This window comes from Nycticebus coucang, chromosome 1, assembly GCF_027406575.1.
Source record: "Nycticebus coucang isolate mNycCou1 chromosome 1, mNycCou1.pri, whole genome shotgun sequence".
NCBI classification, from domain to species: Eukaryota; Metazoa; Chordata; class Mammalia; order Primates; family Lorisidae; genus Nycticebus; species Nycticebus coucang.
The window spans coordinates 3951278-3969136 of NC_069780.1; the positions used below are offsets into that span (position 1 = coordinate 3951278).

General features: G+C 35.4%; 1 protein-coding gene across 5 annotated transcripts in view; it reads right to left on the reverse strand.

Moving 5' to 3' along the window:
• The window catches only part of ANKRD17 (ankyrin repeat domain 17), a 150622-nt gene that overhangs the window by 41716 nt on the left and 91047 nt on the right, over window positions 1-17859 (reverse strand). For 2 of the 5 annotated variants that reach the window (XM_053574394.1, XM_053575764.1), the window contains exons 9-16: window positions 16896-17087; window positions 16501-16610; window positions 14283-14370; window positions 11971-12098; window positions 11381-11524; window positions 10653-10755; window positions 8438-9190; window positions 3592-3740 (exon numbers count right to left, since the gene is read on the reverse strand). In XM_053574394.1, coding sequence (XP_053430369.1) covers window positions 3592-3740; window positions 8438-9190; window positions 10653-10755; window positions 11381-11524; window positions 11971-12098; window positions 14283-14370; window positions 16501-16610; window positions 16896-17087 — 1667 coding nt within the window. The remainder of the gene's footprint in view (window positions 1-3591; window positions 3741-8437; window positions 9191-10652; window positions 10756-11380; window positions 11525-11970; window positions 12099-14282; window positions 14371-16500; window positions 16611-16895; window positions 17088-17859) is intronic. The other 3 variants (XM_053574999.1, XM_053577367.1, XM_053576604.1) reach the window with 3 other exon arrangements.

Here is a 17859-nt window from a genome sequence, read left to right on the forward strand (position 1 = left end):
TTTCCAAATTTATATTCTAAAGAAAATTTCCATCTGACCATGATACTATAAAACAGGGGTCCTCAAACTTTTTAAACAGGGGGCCAGTTCACTGTCCCTCAGACCGTTGGAGGGCCGGACTGTAGTTTAAAAAAAAAAACTATGAACAAATTCCTATGCGCACTACACATATCTTATTTTGAAGTAAAAAAACAAAACAGGAACAAATATAGTTACACCGCCTCGTGTGTAATTATATTTATGTGGCCCGCAGGCTGTAGTTTGAGGATGCCTGCTATAAATGTACCATTCCATACCATAATAGATGTTGTCATGATGAATTCTGGTTTATAAAAAATAACAAAACCACATATAAGAATATTCTGCAAATTCTCAACATACTACTCAATTCAGTCATAACACACAATAGTACAGATTATAAAACCAAGAAGAAATGCTAAGATAAAAATACTGAAGAGGCAACTTTTAATCAGTTGAAACACAAGTGGAAAGACATATCTAAACTGTCTATTAAAAAGGAAGTATGCCTATTAATTACTCTTAAATTATTTTGAAAACTATTAGAACTTCAGGAGTTGAAATTTTTAGATCTCCAGCCTTTACAATTCCAAACATCTTATTCTCTAAGCCAGTACAGTTTATATGTAACCTTAAAAAGTAGGAGAGCGCTTTAGGGTATTCAGTAAATCGATGACTAATCAGTAAAATGAATAACCTGTAACCAAGTTCTTATGAAGAAGTAGAACCCATGCATTTTAAAGTAGAGTGCTGTAATGGTAAGACATTATATATCACTGTAGGTTGTTGCTGTCCTTAATTTCTCATTTAATTATGATGAAACTGTTCTCTGTATTGCAAAACAGGAATAAAAATATATATCCAAATGATATTTATATCATTAAAACATAATTTTAAACTGTAAGTTAAATGGGTAAGTTAAATCTCAGGCCTACCCACTTTAAAAGATAATAGTGGATCTCTATTAATGATGTAATAGAATAAGTTACTTCAAGTTCAAGAAAAGACATTAGAAGTCTGAGACTAAAACAACTAAACAGTTCGGAACTGTATGAAGAACATGTGACAAGAAAGGGGCTGCAACAAGTGCTGACGGCCCCGAACAAAACAGCGGGTTCTCACTTTTAGTGGCTCCTGGAATCAATCAAATTTCGCACAGTACAATATAAAATATTCACTCAATTCAGTGGTATTCAATTTTAACCTTCAAGGAAGATATACTGCTTGACATAAAACTTGTGGTCCTTAAAAATCTCTACCTTATTTCTAATATGTACAGTACTCATGATTTCTATATGTATAGCAGTCAGATAAGTCTGGTCATACCACTCAAAACAAAAATAAAGATCAGAGATGTATTATCTAAAGGTATAATAAAATAGTCTAAAATAATTCCTTCAAGTTACTATTTATGTTTCCTAAAACAGATTTTTTATTTATTTATTTAATTTTTTTTTTGGAGACAGTCTCACTTTGTAGTCCTTAGTATAGTCCTTAGTAGAGTGTGGTGGCGTCATAGCTCACAACGACCTCAAACTCATTGGGCTTAACTGATTCTCTTGCCTGTAGCTGGAACTACAGGTGCCCACAACAATGCCCAGCTATTTTTATTAGAGACGAGGTCTCACTCTGGCTCAGGCTGGTCTCGAACCTGTGAGCTCTGGCAATCCACCTGCCTTGGCCTCCCAAGTGCTAGGATTACAGGTGTGAGCCACCATGCCCAGCCTCTAAAACAGATTTTGATAACAGCATAGTACGTAGTATGAATCTTAAAAGTTTTGAAAATATCATGTGATTCAATAAATCCATTTTGGGAGTCAGATAGCCTCTGGCACACCCTCCCGACCACCACCAGTGATTCTAATTGTAGAACATCGATTTGACAACCCTTAGAAAGAATGCAAACTCTTCAGCATTTGTCGAAGTCTAAAAACTAAACATATATTTCCTCCTAATTCTTCTCAAAAATATTAGCTCCCGTCTAAAATGTTCAATTAAAGGAGCTAAAAAGTTCTGTTTTCCAGAATCATCAGCATTTTAAAAGAAGCTAATGTTATTATATTGGTCAAAAAGTTACACTCCTTATCATGTATCTAAGGGAAGACAATTAACACTTCATTCTTCCTTAAATTAAGATTTGAGTAAATATGCAGAGGAAAGACATCTGACCCCTTACTATCTAGGTAATTGACATTTTCTGTAATCTAATTTATGATGTCACTATAAGTCAAATTCTGTGTTTACATTTAAGATAAAAATGGAAAAACATGTAGCACAGAGCAGTATTTAAGAGCATAATTTTGAGAGCCAGAGTGTCTGATGTTCAAAAGCTGGCTCCACCATTAACTAGCTAATGGGCAAGGTAGTTAATAACTCTATGTCATACTTTCTTTATCTGTAAAATGAGAATAAAAACAGTACCTTCTTCACGGGTTGTTATAAAGATTAAGTGAAAGATGTTAATGTCTATAAAGTGTTAAGTAGCAAATGTGTACATACTTAAGACTTTATAGACATTAATATCTTTCACTTAATCAAGTATTAGAGAATGTTTAACATTTCAAAACAGAAGATGAATCTTGGTGTTAACTTTTTCATGATACCCCTTGTGTGTTAATGTACAGTATTGTCAAACATAAACCAAATTATTCATTATTTAAGAGCTCAAGGAATTTTTTATTATCAAAACAAAAACTTCAGATGAACCAAGTACAAAAGAATCTTTATTTTTTTCACCTGCTTTCCAATGTCTAACTTAGCACTTATGGTAAACTCCACAGAAAGTAGCTTAGGTTGGGCTAACCCAACAAATGAAATGAAATGCAGAGACCAAATAGAGTTTGAAGGAGCTACAGTCAAATCCATATATATAAGCTTGCCTACTACATTTAAAATGTAAGTTTTTAAAAAGTTATATGTAAATTCTAGGAATTATAATACAGTGATGGTTGAGGGGTATAGTCAGGTAAAATCATTTCACCATCATTACAGTAATTCCAAATTCAGTAAAATCCTAATACCTGGATTTGGAAAATGGGCTACTATGCCTGTTTTGTTTCAAAACATTTTACAAAGAAACCCTTCTACATTTTCCTAAAGTGTTTGCTTTTGCTTCCAGATCAATTCTTGGTCCCATAAGCAAAAAAGATAGGAAGAAAATAATGCAAATTCAATATGAAGTTCAAAGTAATTCTACAATGCTTTCAACATTAAATGTAAGTAACTGTGGTTCATCACATGAATGTCTCATTTTTTTCTGGGGAAAAAAAGGCTGCAGTTAAGAGTACTGTCTCTGAAGCCAAAGAGACTGAGTTTGCTCCTCAGCCCCACTACTTCTAGGCTACACAAAGTGACTAGGAAGCAGCTGCCGGGTCCCCCTCAGGGGGATGAGGCTCAAGAGCATCAAGTGGCCTAAGATGTAGAGGAGATAATTTCTTAAAAAGAGTCCTGACAATTGTAAGAGCTCCAAAAGCCTAAGTTAGCACATACAAAAAACAACAGACATTTGGTAAACAAGTAAGAACAGAAATTAAATTCCAGAGGAAAACCGTCTTTCTTAAATTTGGGGCTTACCTGTGCATCAATATCAATGGCAGGGTAGATAGGTAGCATGGCTGAAGGAGAGACGATGGGACTTGGTGTTGGAGTCTGAGGCTGGGAAATGGAGGCAGCGATACTGTGGGTAGGAGTGTTTGACAGTGCAGATGCTCTTCCACTGACTGCTGTTGAACAAAATAACTGCACTTAATAAGGATAAAACATTGTTAGGTAATAATAAGAAATATTTATTAGAAAATATTTAAAGACTCTTAAAATATCTATAGGGAGACTACAATAGTCCTAATAACTCATTTTCTTGGTTATTTTTAACTGGATGACAGTCTAAAATTATAATGTACGCTGAGAGTAGCCCATTTTCTAAATAATCCATCAGAAAAACAAATTTCCCTCTCATTAAGTAGTCATAAAACCTTAATTTAAAATAACCCTGAATTATTTATTAAAATTAAATATAAACACCAATGGAAAATTGTCCATTATATTTTCTTAATTAAAAAAGGAATAAAAGGTAAAACAGTCAAGACCAAAAGAGGGAAACATAGTTTTTACTTGCCAATTTCACATCTTATATTCCAGAATTAACAAACACAATATCACTGTTTGGGAGCAGAGAACCTTGCTATCTAATCATTTGAAACACCTCCTACTATTTTACTAACCGCAGACAAGGGGATAATATTCTACAAAGTAGCACTCTGTATGACAGTATATTCAAATATAAGAAATTGATCCTCACATAGAAATGTAGTTTCTGCCATGAATACTTATTCAGAGGGAGATGAAATGCTCAATCAATCCAGCAATCACACTGACTTATGAGGTCAAAATTGAGAGATTAGGGTACAAATTATGTGTACAATCATCCTTCAAATATAGATTGTTAGGTTTTCTAAGTGTGACTTTGCTATGGTATTATTTTCACCAAAATATGCAACTTTTGGTCAGTGCTTGAGATAGGAGAACTCCAAAGATGGTGGCATAGGATTTATTGTAGATTTAGCTGAGGGCACTGTATTCTCTCATCAACTCACTTCAGGAGTTGATATGTGAACATCATCTCTGCCCCCCATTAAAAATGCTATGGTATTAAAATATGGACATTAATGTCTGAATGCTGACAATAATGTGAATGTATGTTACCAAAGTAGTTATCAACTACATCAGACAGAAAACAATCATGATTCAAACTGGATCTGAAACCAGGCAAAAGAGGTTATGATCCTGCCGAGAATAAAAAACTGAAATTGACCTTATTGTAACTATTAAAAACATAGTTGTCAATTACGAAACCTATTTCACATGAAATCCTTAGTTCAGGTACAAACAAACACTGTACATTATAGTAACACACATTCTATAATTATACATTTTTAAGTCCACTTAAAAGCCAAAGGAAAAACGAAAGAAGAAACAAAACAAAACACTTGAATCCCTAGGAATCCAGACCAGTAGAAAAGGACATGTACTAATGTATTAAAACCATCACCTAGTGACCACTAGCATTGATAATTTGATATGTTAAGAAAATGATTGAAGTAATTTAAGTATACATATTCTAGATAACAATTCCAAAATCATAAAATCTATAGCTCTTAAAATAGATTCTTTATCTCCTTTGATTGGATTTTCACAAATAGAAATACTAAATACCAAAGTAGCTTAAACAGGATGAACAGAACTCTGCCTAAATCATTGATTTTTAATTCATGATACTAAACAAGTAAAAAAAAATTCTAAGCTTTATTGTTAACTCATTATAATTCACATTTCAACTGGACCAATTTCTTTTGAAGAAGCTACTGAAATTAGAGAATTTTCCTATTTGGTCAAATTGGTTGTTCTTATCACCTCATCTAAAAGGAGATAGGAAAAAAAATCAATTCATTTTGTGCCCTCTGGTATACTTATGAAACTGGTTTACTAAGATTGAAGAACTGTCCATCACTCACCCATTCTCTATAGTTAAAAGTAACCAACATAAATATGGAGGTACCTGAAGCAACTCTGGAATAAATCTTTCTATGTGGGTCTTCATTTTAGGGTTAGATTTAGAGAAGGAGAACCACATGCTCAGAAAGGTTTTAATGTCAAGATAGGAAAAAAGGGGACTGAGATCATAGAAAAAGCAAGCTGTTAGGACAGGTTAAACAGGCAAGGGACTTTGCTTTGGCAGGTGTGAGACAGGGAAAATGGAAGATTTTGGTCAGTCAAGAACTAGAGAAAAAGAGACCAAATCTATGACAGAAATCTAGTAAATGGGGGCTAAGAAACAGACATCAGAGGCTATACTAGGAGAAGAAGACTATGAAGCTAACAAGGCTGTAATATATTACAAAATCCAAAGCAAGAAGTGGAAATGCTCATTAGTAAACTGAAGGGACAAATCCTACCACAGAGAAGTCTATAGCATGAGCTGCAAAGGCAAACACAGGAGTGTGCGGGTGGATGTGCGCACATGCCCGTTACCAGGCACGAGCTGCAGAGGTGAACACAGGAGTGTGCGGTGGATGTGCACACATGCCCGTTACCAGGCACGAGCTGCAGAGGTGAACACAGGAGTGTGCGGGTGGATGTGCGCACATGCCCGTTACCAGGCACGAGCTGCAGAGGTGAACACAGGAGTGTGCGGTGGATGTGCACACATGCCCGTTACCAGGCACGAGCTGCAGAGGTGAACACAGGAGTGTGCGGGTGGATGTGCGCACATGCCCGTTACCAGGCACGAGCTGCAGAGGTGAACACAGGAGTGTGCGGGTGGATGTGCGCACATGCCCGTTACCAGGCACGAGCTGCAGAGGTGAACACAGGAGTGTGCGGGTGGATGTGCGCACATGCCCGTTACCAGGCACGAGCTGCAGAGGTGAACACAGGAGTGTGCGGGTGGATGTGCGCACATGCCCGTTACCAGGCACGAGCTGCAGAGGTGAACACAGGAGTGTGCGGGTGGATGTGCGCACATGCCCGTTACCAGGCATGAGCTGCAGGTAGGTGCTAAATGTTTTTAATCCTGCTCTTCCTCTTTCTGGCTCTCTCTCCTCTCCACACATAAATGAGAATAAAGAAGTAAAATATCTTCATAATATGACAAGTATTTGTCATATTTACAAAAAGTTATGTACTTTAAAAAATGTTTACATGGAAATACACACAACTATTTGTTTGGTATGCGAATCAAAAGAAAAACTACTTTACAAATCGTTGATAATTCCTATCAGTATAAAAAAATGTACAATTGGCAAATCATTGTGGACAACTATGCCCAAGCACGTCACACAAAATCTGATAGCATTTAAAAAAAACTTTTAAACATCCCTCAGTATGGAATGTCCATTATTCAGTTAAGTGCATAAGAAACATTTAACACTACACATCCTCTGGCAGTCTGACAACTATTGTACTATTATGATCTAAATTAAAGGCTATGGATACAGTATCAAATTTGGGATTTTTGGTACTATGCTCTGGTTTTAACAGAATACTTAAGAATTTTAAAATTATATTACCAATTATTATAACCAGCTAGTAGTGATTAGTAGTAATCATAACCAGCTAGGGATGATTAGTAGTAATCTTTAAATCTAAATAAAAATTTTATACTCATGAGCCTTTATTGTTCTTACTACTAGACTAGTGTTTCCAATGTCGTTATTTCACCCTTAAAATTAGCAGAGATTTTTATTACACATATTACGGTTGAGGTGACATTAAAGAAGGACTAAAAGGCTTTAGAAAAATTTTTAAGTATATAATCTGTCTCATTACCCGGTTTCTTAGTTTGTGAATGTTAGCTAAATAACTAAACACTATATAATTTAATTTACTTTTTATCCTTTTAAAAAATGAAACTTAAATTATGTGTAATCTCATCATAATATGTAATGCTACTAAAACAGTTTTAAAATTAGGAAAAAGTCCATCATTGTTTAAGTATAAAAAAATGAATAAAAAAGGTGTAGCAATTAGATGAAAATGAGCAAAATTCAACCATTTATTCCTTTTGTTCTTCTCTTTTTTCTTTCCTTTTCAATTTTCCTGTTTGTCTTTTTATTTTAAATAGAGCAAATTATCCTTCTCTGTATAGCAGTCTTATGGATTAGAACTTTATGAAATCTCTCTCTACCAAAGTACCAAAATGTAGAAGCATTAAAAAGACCTTCTAAAATATTTCTTCTCGCCAATGAAAATAATTGTAGTGAAATTTCTCTGGCTACATATTTAAAAATATATCATTTATAAAACTGTCAGGGTACCACAACTTCCCATGATACAGTTGGAAAGAAGACTACACAATAACATTCACGGGGGATAAAAATCACTGATGTATATCATAATCAAACCCTATTTTGTTTGGAACTTTATTAACTTTGTAAAGATGCTTAAGTTTCTTGGAGTTGTTTTTAAATCCACCAAGTTTGAGGTCTGATCCATTAAGATATAAAATATGTCTTTTCGCAAGTAAGCTTCCTGATGTGTTCCGCTAGTTTTGCACTTCAACTCTATCAATTTCCAAATTTATTAGAGTGAATACAGAAACAAAATGCTAAAATTCAATTTTAGTATTCAAAATTAAAGGAAAAAAACAAACAAAAACAAAAATCAACAAAGATTAACTCCACTTCTGAAAAACCTAGCCTCCCTAAGCCAGAAAACTTCAGTCATTTGTATTGAATGAGCTAATCTTTAATTTGACCTGTATCCCTCTGAGAACTTCTGAGATTGAACTAATATTTCTAAACATAGACATGGGTCAAGTGTCCAAAAATAGTTCTCAAGTTGGGTAATGGCAAAATTCTGGCACACTCTTACTCGCCTTAAAGCAAATCATATTTGATACCTGCTCATAACAATATAAACCCACCTGCCATGATGTCATCCAGCGTGTCATTGAGGGTCTGAGCAGGGCTGGCTACCATTAACCCTTGTTGTGTTTCTGTCAGAATTCCTTGCCCCAGCCCTGCCAACTGTGCTTGGCCCAGTACTGGCTGTCCAACTATCACTCCTTGCAGTTCTGTAAGATTTGCGATGGACCCTGGGGGCAAGGGACCTGCCGCCAGGGGCAAAGCTTGAGGCATCGCCAGAGGCTGGATTGGTGCAAAACCCATCTGAGCAGCAGTCTGCTGGGGCTCATCTTTAAGCAAAACAGGATCCACTTGCTGTAACCGTGCATAGTCTCCTTCGGAAAGCTGTTCTCCAACCCCAACAGGCGTTAGTAATCCCAGGTGTTGGCAAGATTGTTGTTGCTGCTGCTGAAGTTGAATTCTTTGAGCTTTAACCTCTAGATACTGCTTTTTTAGCTGCTGCTGAGTTTTCAGTTGTAACTCTCTTTCTACTTTCTGTAGTTCCTCCAATATCTTTTGTTTCTTCTGAATTTGTTCCTCCCTCGTTTTGTTCAGCTCCTCAATCTTCTCCTTGGTAAGTTGGTCAGCATGAGCCAGTTCCAAGGACTGCAGCTGTGCATTCTTTTCTATGGCTTCTTTTATCCTCTGTTCCAGTTCTGTTAACTTTCCCTGAGCCTCTTCTACAATGCTCTCTGGAGACTGATTGGTGATGTAACCCTGTACATCCTGGCTGTTTGCTGGCAAATGGCTGCTGGACTTTTGTTTAGAAGCAGCTGTGTGAAAAAGAAACCCCCTCAGAAGTGCACATGAATGGCATCCTCATTACAGAGTTACTGTTGGGAGGTTTAGTGCCAACAGTTATGCACCAAGTTATCATATCCATAGAAGGTGAAAATGCACTGTTAAAAAATTAAAGACAAATTCACCCTCTTTCCTATAAATATAAAATGTATGTATTTTATGTGCATAATCTTTAGAAATTAATTTCAGAATTTTAAAAATATCACATGGCTAAAATTAGACAACAGAGGGATGCAGGTTTGTGATACCTGAATGGTACAATTAAAGTAAAATCTAAGGCTATGTGTATATATTCCATATGGTCATAAAGATGAAAAACTCATCATAAGAACAGAACAATAATGCTAAATTATTAGGATATAGGGAAAACTTAGCTCTCTAAGTAAAGGTTTTTCCATATTTAATAGCCTGTGCCTTTAAACACTCACACGTACACACATAAGAGTACCCAAACCACCAAGAAGTAACAATAAAAATCCAACTAAAATATGTCCTTGTTGGGGTCTATCATCTTCAAGATTGATATAGGCAAGATATAAATTCACATATTCACACAACTACCTGCCCAGTAAAGAACTGGGATTCAGTTTCCCTAGAAGAAAAGATGCTAGACTATACCATCCACTGTGTCTTCTGACAGCCAGGTGATCAGACAGATCTGGCTAAAGGTATAGCCATCAACTGTTTGCTATACCAAATGAAAAAGGTGCCATGGCTCTAGGTTGGTGGTAGTGACTGAAAAGAGCTGGTGGAATACTTAGTATTCATATTGGTAAAAGAGTATAGGTAGCCAAAAAACAAAATAAAAACTGAACTGGTTCTTTAGGTAAAATTTTCAAAAAGAAAAACTGATTCAAACTGGTAGGTGCAATGTTTGGGGACATAACTTAAGAACATGCATGTTGTAACATCCACAAGTCAAATATGGACCTCAGAAGTTAAGAGGAACAAACGAGCATATCTGAAGTAACCTTGCATTACGTGATTGAGAAAAGGTATCCCAGATATACAATCTGTATTAAGCAAGTTATTCTAAAATAATTTTTAATACTTGATCCATCTCATTTATCTTATGCCTTGCATCACTGAAGAGATTTCAGTAAATAGTTTACAAAAATGTCACCCAACTATACCCAGCATAACATTTTACATAAATAAAAATTACTTATTATTAGAGGAAATCATAATCAGAATTGGATCAATGATGAGCATCTGAATTTCTCCTAAAACTTCTAATTTCATCGTAAATTTGTGCAATTAATTATCTTCCCTCCTATTAACATGTTTTTTCCATTAGTTAAAAAAAAAAAAAAAAAAACCTTTACTTATGCCAACTTAGAAAAATTTGTTTTTTGGAGAAATGGCTGGTTTTGATTGTAATCTTATTTTTACCTGGACAATAAGTAACAAAGAGTCTTTAGAATAATAACTGACCTTTATTCCTGATAGGAAGAGTAGTGGCAACATTGGCAGGCGGTTTGTCAGGCTCCTGAGGTGGGACAACCATGGGCAGTGCTTGAACCGGTACACGGGGAGCCTAAGATAAAAGATACTTATGATGAGCATCCTACACAATCCATTAAGTAATATGCTTTAAATAAAGAATAAGAGACTTATTCAAAGTGCTTTCAAAATACCACCTCAGACAATAATATTTACTTAAAATATTTTGGGATCCAATTATTTTCCATAAAATGTTTTTAATGAATTTTGAGTTCAAGTTGTTATTCTGACCTTAAAAAGGTAAAGAAAAATCATACCAATCTAGACTTTTAAAATTATATCAGATGTTCATCAACCATATCAAGTACATACACTAGAACCTCCATAGCTGAAGACCTCTCATAGTACATACAGTAGAACCTCCATAGCTGAAGACCTCTCTAGAATGACCACCTGCTTAACTTGAGATAATTTTCACAGACCGGACATGCACTACATGTACTTATCAGTACAGCAGGCCTAGCTCTTTATGCTGACCACCTCCGTATATTGATGAGTTCATTATAGTCCCTTGGGTGGTCAACTTACAGAGGTTATACTGTATTTTAAAAGAGAACTATATTCCTAAAACTAAAATAATCAATCTAGTTTAAAATGAAACTATGAATGAAAAGGAGATAAGAAGACATAATATAAAATGCTTTAGTTTTGAATCTTACCCTATTTAAATCGTGGGATGGGGGGGTTAACTGAGTGACATCTGGTGGAGGAGCTGAAAGCAAATTATTAGGATAATCCAGAAGATAGCAAACAACACTTGTATGACCACCTTTTGCTGCTTCTATCAACATAGTGGAGCCATCCTGAAAGAGTGAATATAGAAGAGGGAAAAAGTGAAAAATAAGAGTTAATTACACAATCACTGAGGAACATAAAGCCAACAGGTCCCAGATACATTAAAATCATAGGTTTAGTAAAAAATACATTCCTCTAATTAAAAAAATGGAGAAAATTATTACTTAGAATACCATTAAAAATGAAACTTGTAAATGATATTCTGTAATGTTCAAGAATTAATTCACGGGGTATTTGCGAAACTTGGTTAAGGGTAGAATGTAAATGTTTTGGCACAGTAACTGAGATAGCGCCGGAAAGGCTATGTTGACCACTGTGATGAAAATGTGTCAAATGGTTTATGAAGCGAGTGTATGATACCCCATGATCATATCAATGTATACAGTTATGATTTAATAAAAAAAAAAAAAAAGAATTAATTCACAATGCTGCCTAAAACATGTGAATTACATACTTTTAAACGGTGAGTAGGATCTGCCCCATGAGCCAAAAGTAGTTCCACCACTGCCAGATGACCCCCTGCACAAGCCAGGGACAGTACAGTATGGTCATTATTAGCTGTGGTTCTATTCACATTTGCTCCTAAAATAGACAAGGCATGGAAAATCATGTTAGTAGAATGGCTTTTCTGAAAATTATGGTAAATTTAAAAATTATAAAGAGTAGAGAGACTAGGATAATAAAGCCCCGCATACCCATTACCCAGCTTCAATGATTAAATACATGGCCCATCTCATTCCACATATACCCACATCAATTCTCCTCTCCCATCTTGAATTACTCTAAAGCAAATCCCAAACAAACATGATATAATTTAATCCATAAATATTACAGTATGTGCCAGTAAAAGCTATCAAAAGTATCTATAATTCCTAATATAGTTGCTATATAAAAAAACAAAATACAAATTTTTATATATATGTTGAAGTTCTTCAATAGAAAAGATGTCTAAAAATCAATAAAAATAAACCACACTGCCCTTTACAGATTAAATATGTAATAGAATAGAAAGAAAGAAGAGTAGTTTTCATCAGGACTATCTAGGAATGAAACAGGTACAACTCTGCTCCATGAACCTAGCTATGATTTGGATTACTGGGCTAAATGATATGGGAAATGGAAATAAAACAGCTGAAAGAAAGAAGTTGGAATCAAATTCATTAAAATTAATTGAAGAACGGAGGAAGTGGTGATTATGCACATAATTCCTTTCTTGATAATACTGTGGTATAGGTATCTATTACAAGTGAATGTTCAAAATGCCATAAATAAATCCCAAATGCCTAAAATAATCCCACCAGCAAATCATTTCTGATCTATTTTACCTATGAACAATTATAAACGTGAAATTTCTTTAGTATTTTAATAAGGAAATGATATATTGCTGTCTTTTACAACTGTTACAGCTTATATATAGTCTTTTGTTTATCAATGTGGAATCAAAAGTAAAATCTATAATCTCCTATACTTAAGAATATGATGAACTCTGCATGAAAACTATTTAATCTAGAACTTATGTAGTAAATACCTAACAAACAATTTAAAGAAAGCAATATTCTCCTTTCTGTTTTTTTTTTTTTGGTGTTGTTGTTGTTGAGACAGAGTCCCACCCTATGCCCTGAGCAAAGTGCAATGGCATCACGGCTCACTGCAACCTCAGACACGGGCTGTGGGCATCCTGCTGCCTCAGCCTCTGGAACCCACGGGGATTACAGGTGCTCGCTGGACGCCTGGCTCGGTTTTTCTTTTTCTTTTTTTTTAATGAGTCGGGATCTCATCCTGGCTCAGGCAAGTCTCGAACTCCTGAGCTCAAGCAATTCTCCTTTCTCAACTTCCCACAGTTCTGGGATTATAGGCGTGAGCCACTGCATCCGACAATATTCTCTTTTTTATTTTATCTGTCATTGATATCTTTAGTATTCAAACTAGAATTATTGACCATGTAGGAAAATCTCATACATTTTGTCGTATTTGTTATACTTCAATTGGGAACATTTTTTATATTTCATCCATAATTATCTCCCTATATTTTATAAAGAAGGAAACTTAGGCCCAAGGAAATATACCACGGGAAAATAATTTGCCACAAATTTTTCAGTGGCAAAGTATCGTAAAAATCAGGTTTCAAGATGATACTGATGTACACGAATGTACCAAATTAAGTTATTTAAACCTTTTAAGTTTTACATAGAGAAAAAAAAAAATTCTTTTTTGAGACAGGGTCTCACTTGGTCATTCTTGGTAGGGTGCCAGTAAAAGCTATCAAAAATACCTATTATTCCTAATATAATTGGTAGAATGCTGTGGCATCTTAGCTCACAGCAACCTCTAACTGTTGGGTTCAAATGATCCTCTTGTCTAAGCCTCCCAAGTAGCTGGGACTACAGGCGCCTGCTACAACGCTTGACTATTTTTTACAGACAGGGTCTCGCTCTGGCTCAGGCTGGTCTTGAACCTGTGAGCTCAGGCCATCTACCTGCCTCACCCTCCCAAGTGCTGGGATTACAGATGTGGGCCACGCACCCAGCAGGAAATTTTTCATTATAGAAGTGTTTCTCAATAAGCTACTGACAATCCTTTGTAGTCTGGAGCTGTTCTGTACATTGCACAATGTTTAACAGCTATCTATTCATAAAACATTAGCAGCAGCCTTCCCCATGTGATAACCCCCCAAAATGCCCTTTACCCCTCAATCTCAAAATGCCTGAGGACAGGGGTAGACATATTTGGAGGAAAAAAACTACTGCTTTATTTATACAAACCTACCTTTACTAATTAAGAACTGAACAGTACAAACATGACCAGCTCTTGCAGCTTTCATTAAAGGAGTCCTTCCACCTTCGGATTCATGTTCCTGTTTAAAAGATACAGACTTACTTGGTATTTAATTGCTAGTGAACAATTATTCTTTTTCATGAAAATCAAAATAATTGGATTAATTAATTTATGATTCTAAATATACTGAACATGAAGCTCTTTAACAAATTAAGAAACACACATTTAAATTTTTTTAAAGAAATCTGAAATTGGAAATATGTACTATGGAAAAAATTTAAGAATTGGAGTTATAGACATGTGATCATGACACCCTCATCTAAATCCTCAAGGATCCCCTACTTAAGGATTAGGGAGCTTGAATAGTGTATGATACTCTCCAATTAATCCATATGATTAGCATTAAACACTCCCAGTGATTTTCCTTTTATTGGTTTGTGTCCTCTTTCTGTGAATTGCAGTAAGTATACATCACTTCCCTCTGTCTACAGACTTCCTATTATCTCTATTTTACCTTACATAAAAATGATAAGGCTAAGGATAATTAAACCATCTTAAACCATCAGTTGTAAGATGTTACTATAAAGGATGGAGAACCTAATGCACACCTGTGACTGCCGAGTAACTGAAAACACCACTGGAGAAATTTCCAGAACTTAAAAAATAAAAATTTGAGAAAAAAACATCTTTTGTACAGAATTTTAGATTTCCTTTTTTGTTTTAATAATATGCACACCTGATGAACACCTTTGGATTTTTCTCTTAATCGTTGAGGTTGTTCTAGTTGCCATTAACTAAGCAAGTACTAATGATTACATTGCTGTATATTTTATAGTCATTGTGGTGAAAACTAGATACTTAGTTCCTAAGCTGAAAAAGCTCAAAGTCTAACAAGGAAGACATACACAGGCAACTAAATAGAATATAACTTCTATGATAAGTGCTTCAAGGGCTGTGCTAACACCGCAGAGCTAAAAGAGGCCACCACAAGGACCTAATTTAATACCCCCTTTCATAAACGAGAAAAGAGAAGTTAAATGAATTATGAACATTATGAAACTAGTTACTAGTTCTGCCTGCATGTGAATTTCTGCACAAACTATGAAAGACAGCACCTTTGTCATTAACCTCAGAATCTCAGCTTGGTGAAAATAAAGGTGCTTAAATTTTAACTAATATCTACCTTTTGATGTTTTCCTCCCACTCCCCATAGGCTAAACTGGAAGACACACACACACCTGCATGATGCTTCTCTACTTCTCAGGCTACACTCACACCACTTTTTCCAATTAGAACATCTCTCTTGGTACAACACTATCATATCTACCTTTCCAAATATTACCCAGCCCCAAATATAATATCTCAGATGACCACTTTACCTCTTCCACGCTTCTTTACTCTCTGTACTTTCCCTATGACATCTCTTAGGATGACATCAGTATTTATTTCACCTGTGATATATTAAATTCTAAACTACTTGAAGGATAAGATTTATTCAGTATTTATGCTTGTAGTTCTTATTTCTTAATGCTCTGAACATGTAGGCACCATTTACTTTATAAGCTATAATGAAATACCTATAAGTCACATTTGTCTTTTTTTATGCAAAATCAAAAGAGCTTCTAAAAATAGTTAATGAATACCTAAAGGAAAATTAATTTTTTTGTTTGTTTGTTTTGTTTTTTTTGAGACAGAGCCTCAAGCTGTTGCCCTGGGTAGAGTGCCGTGACATCACGGCTCACAGCAACCTCCAACTCCTGGGCTCAAGCAGTTCTCCTGTCTCCACCTCCTGAGAAGCTGGGACTACAGGCGCCCGCCACAACACACAGTAATTTTTTGGTTGCAGTCATCATTGTTGTTTGGCAGGCACGGGTTGGATTTGAACCTGCCAGCTCAGGTGTATATGGCTGGCGCCTTAGCCACTTAAGCCACAGGTGCCAAGCCAGGAAAATTAATTTGTATTATATCTCTAACACAAAATCTTCTTTTCTGTGGGAGATGAGGGTTAGTGGACTGGATAGTACTATTAAAAAAGGAAAATAAAAATGGACAATAAACAGTATAGGAAAAAAGGTGACTATATAAGAAAGAATGGCAAAAAGGCCAACATAAAGTTGGAAGTTAAGAAATACACTCTATGTCTAGAATCTCCATTGTTTAAAAGTATCTTATTTTTAAATATTAAAATTTAATAAGTGACACAGCTTACCAGATCTGCTCCTGCCTGAAGCAAGACATCTGCTACATCAGTGTGACCATTTTCACAGGCATATGTTAGTGCTGTGTCCCCTGTCGCTGTCGTTGCATGAACATTAGCTCCTACAGTAGTGCGAACAAAACAACACACAGACTTATCAGACAAAGTAACCTTATTCATTTCTAGAAATAGAGAATGTCAGCATCTTTAAAAGCAAACAAAAAAAAAAAAGAAAAACAAAAAATTATAAACAAAATGTCTGAAAGCTGCAGATCCTACAAATATCAACAAGGTAAATTATTCAGAATACATACATATTCTTTGTATTATAACATCATAAAAATATTTGCATTATGACATTTTTACTTAATCATATAAAAACTTCTACTAAATGCAAAATTGCCTACCTGCAGCTAGTAAGTATTTAACTAACTCCAAATGACCTTCTTGAGCAGCTTCCATCAAAGGGGTAGAGCATCCTAGTTCTATGTCAGCTCCCGCCTTAATGAGAAAGTCTGCCACTTCCAGAAAGCCTCCACAGCAAGCCAGAGTCAAGGCCGTTTCTTGAGTTTCTTCTGTCTGGGCATTGATATTTGCTCCTAAAATAATGATTCTAATTATTTAAAGAAAGTCATTAACTTATTCTAGAGAATAAGCAAACCATGATTGTTTCTTTATAAACCGTTATCTCAAAAATAAATGTTTGTATCACTGTACCAAAGAAGAGCCTCTTCCTACTCCTGAGACAGTAAATACAACCACATCCCCTAGTCCGTATTTGATGTGCATAGCTGGACATATGCAGCCAAAAGGTAAAAGTCAGGTGATAAGAAGGACTCAGAAAAAACTAACTACATCCCCTATTACAATGATTCAAAATAATGATAAAGACATTGATGATGACGATGTCAGTAATAGCCAGCGTTTAATAAGGACTATTTGCCAGGCAAGACACAAAGCATTTTTGCAAACTGTTTAGGTATCATTATCATCTCCATTTTACAGCCAAGGAAACTGAGGCCACTTAGCTCATCCAAGGCCACGACACTGCCATCATCACTACTATACCATGACCACCACAGCTGGCCGTTAACAGGTGCCAGATGACAAGCACTGCTCTATAAGCTTGACACCAGTGATCTGTCAGCCGTTCCCACAAAATATTTAAAGATCATTAATTAATATTTTTGAGAGAAGTTCAAAGCGTGCCATGGAAGTTTAACTATACGTTCAAGTGTGCTATGAGATAAAAAAGATTAAAAAACACTGCTTCATGTATACATATTAACCGTGATAATTACCCTATAGGTCATAAAAACTGAGACATGAAAGGTTAGAAACTTGCCTAAAGTCACAAAATTGGCAAGTGGT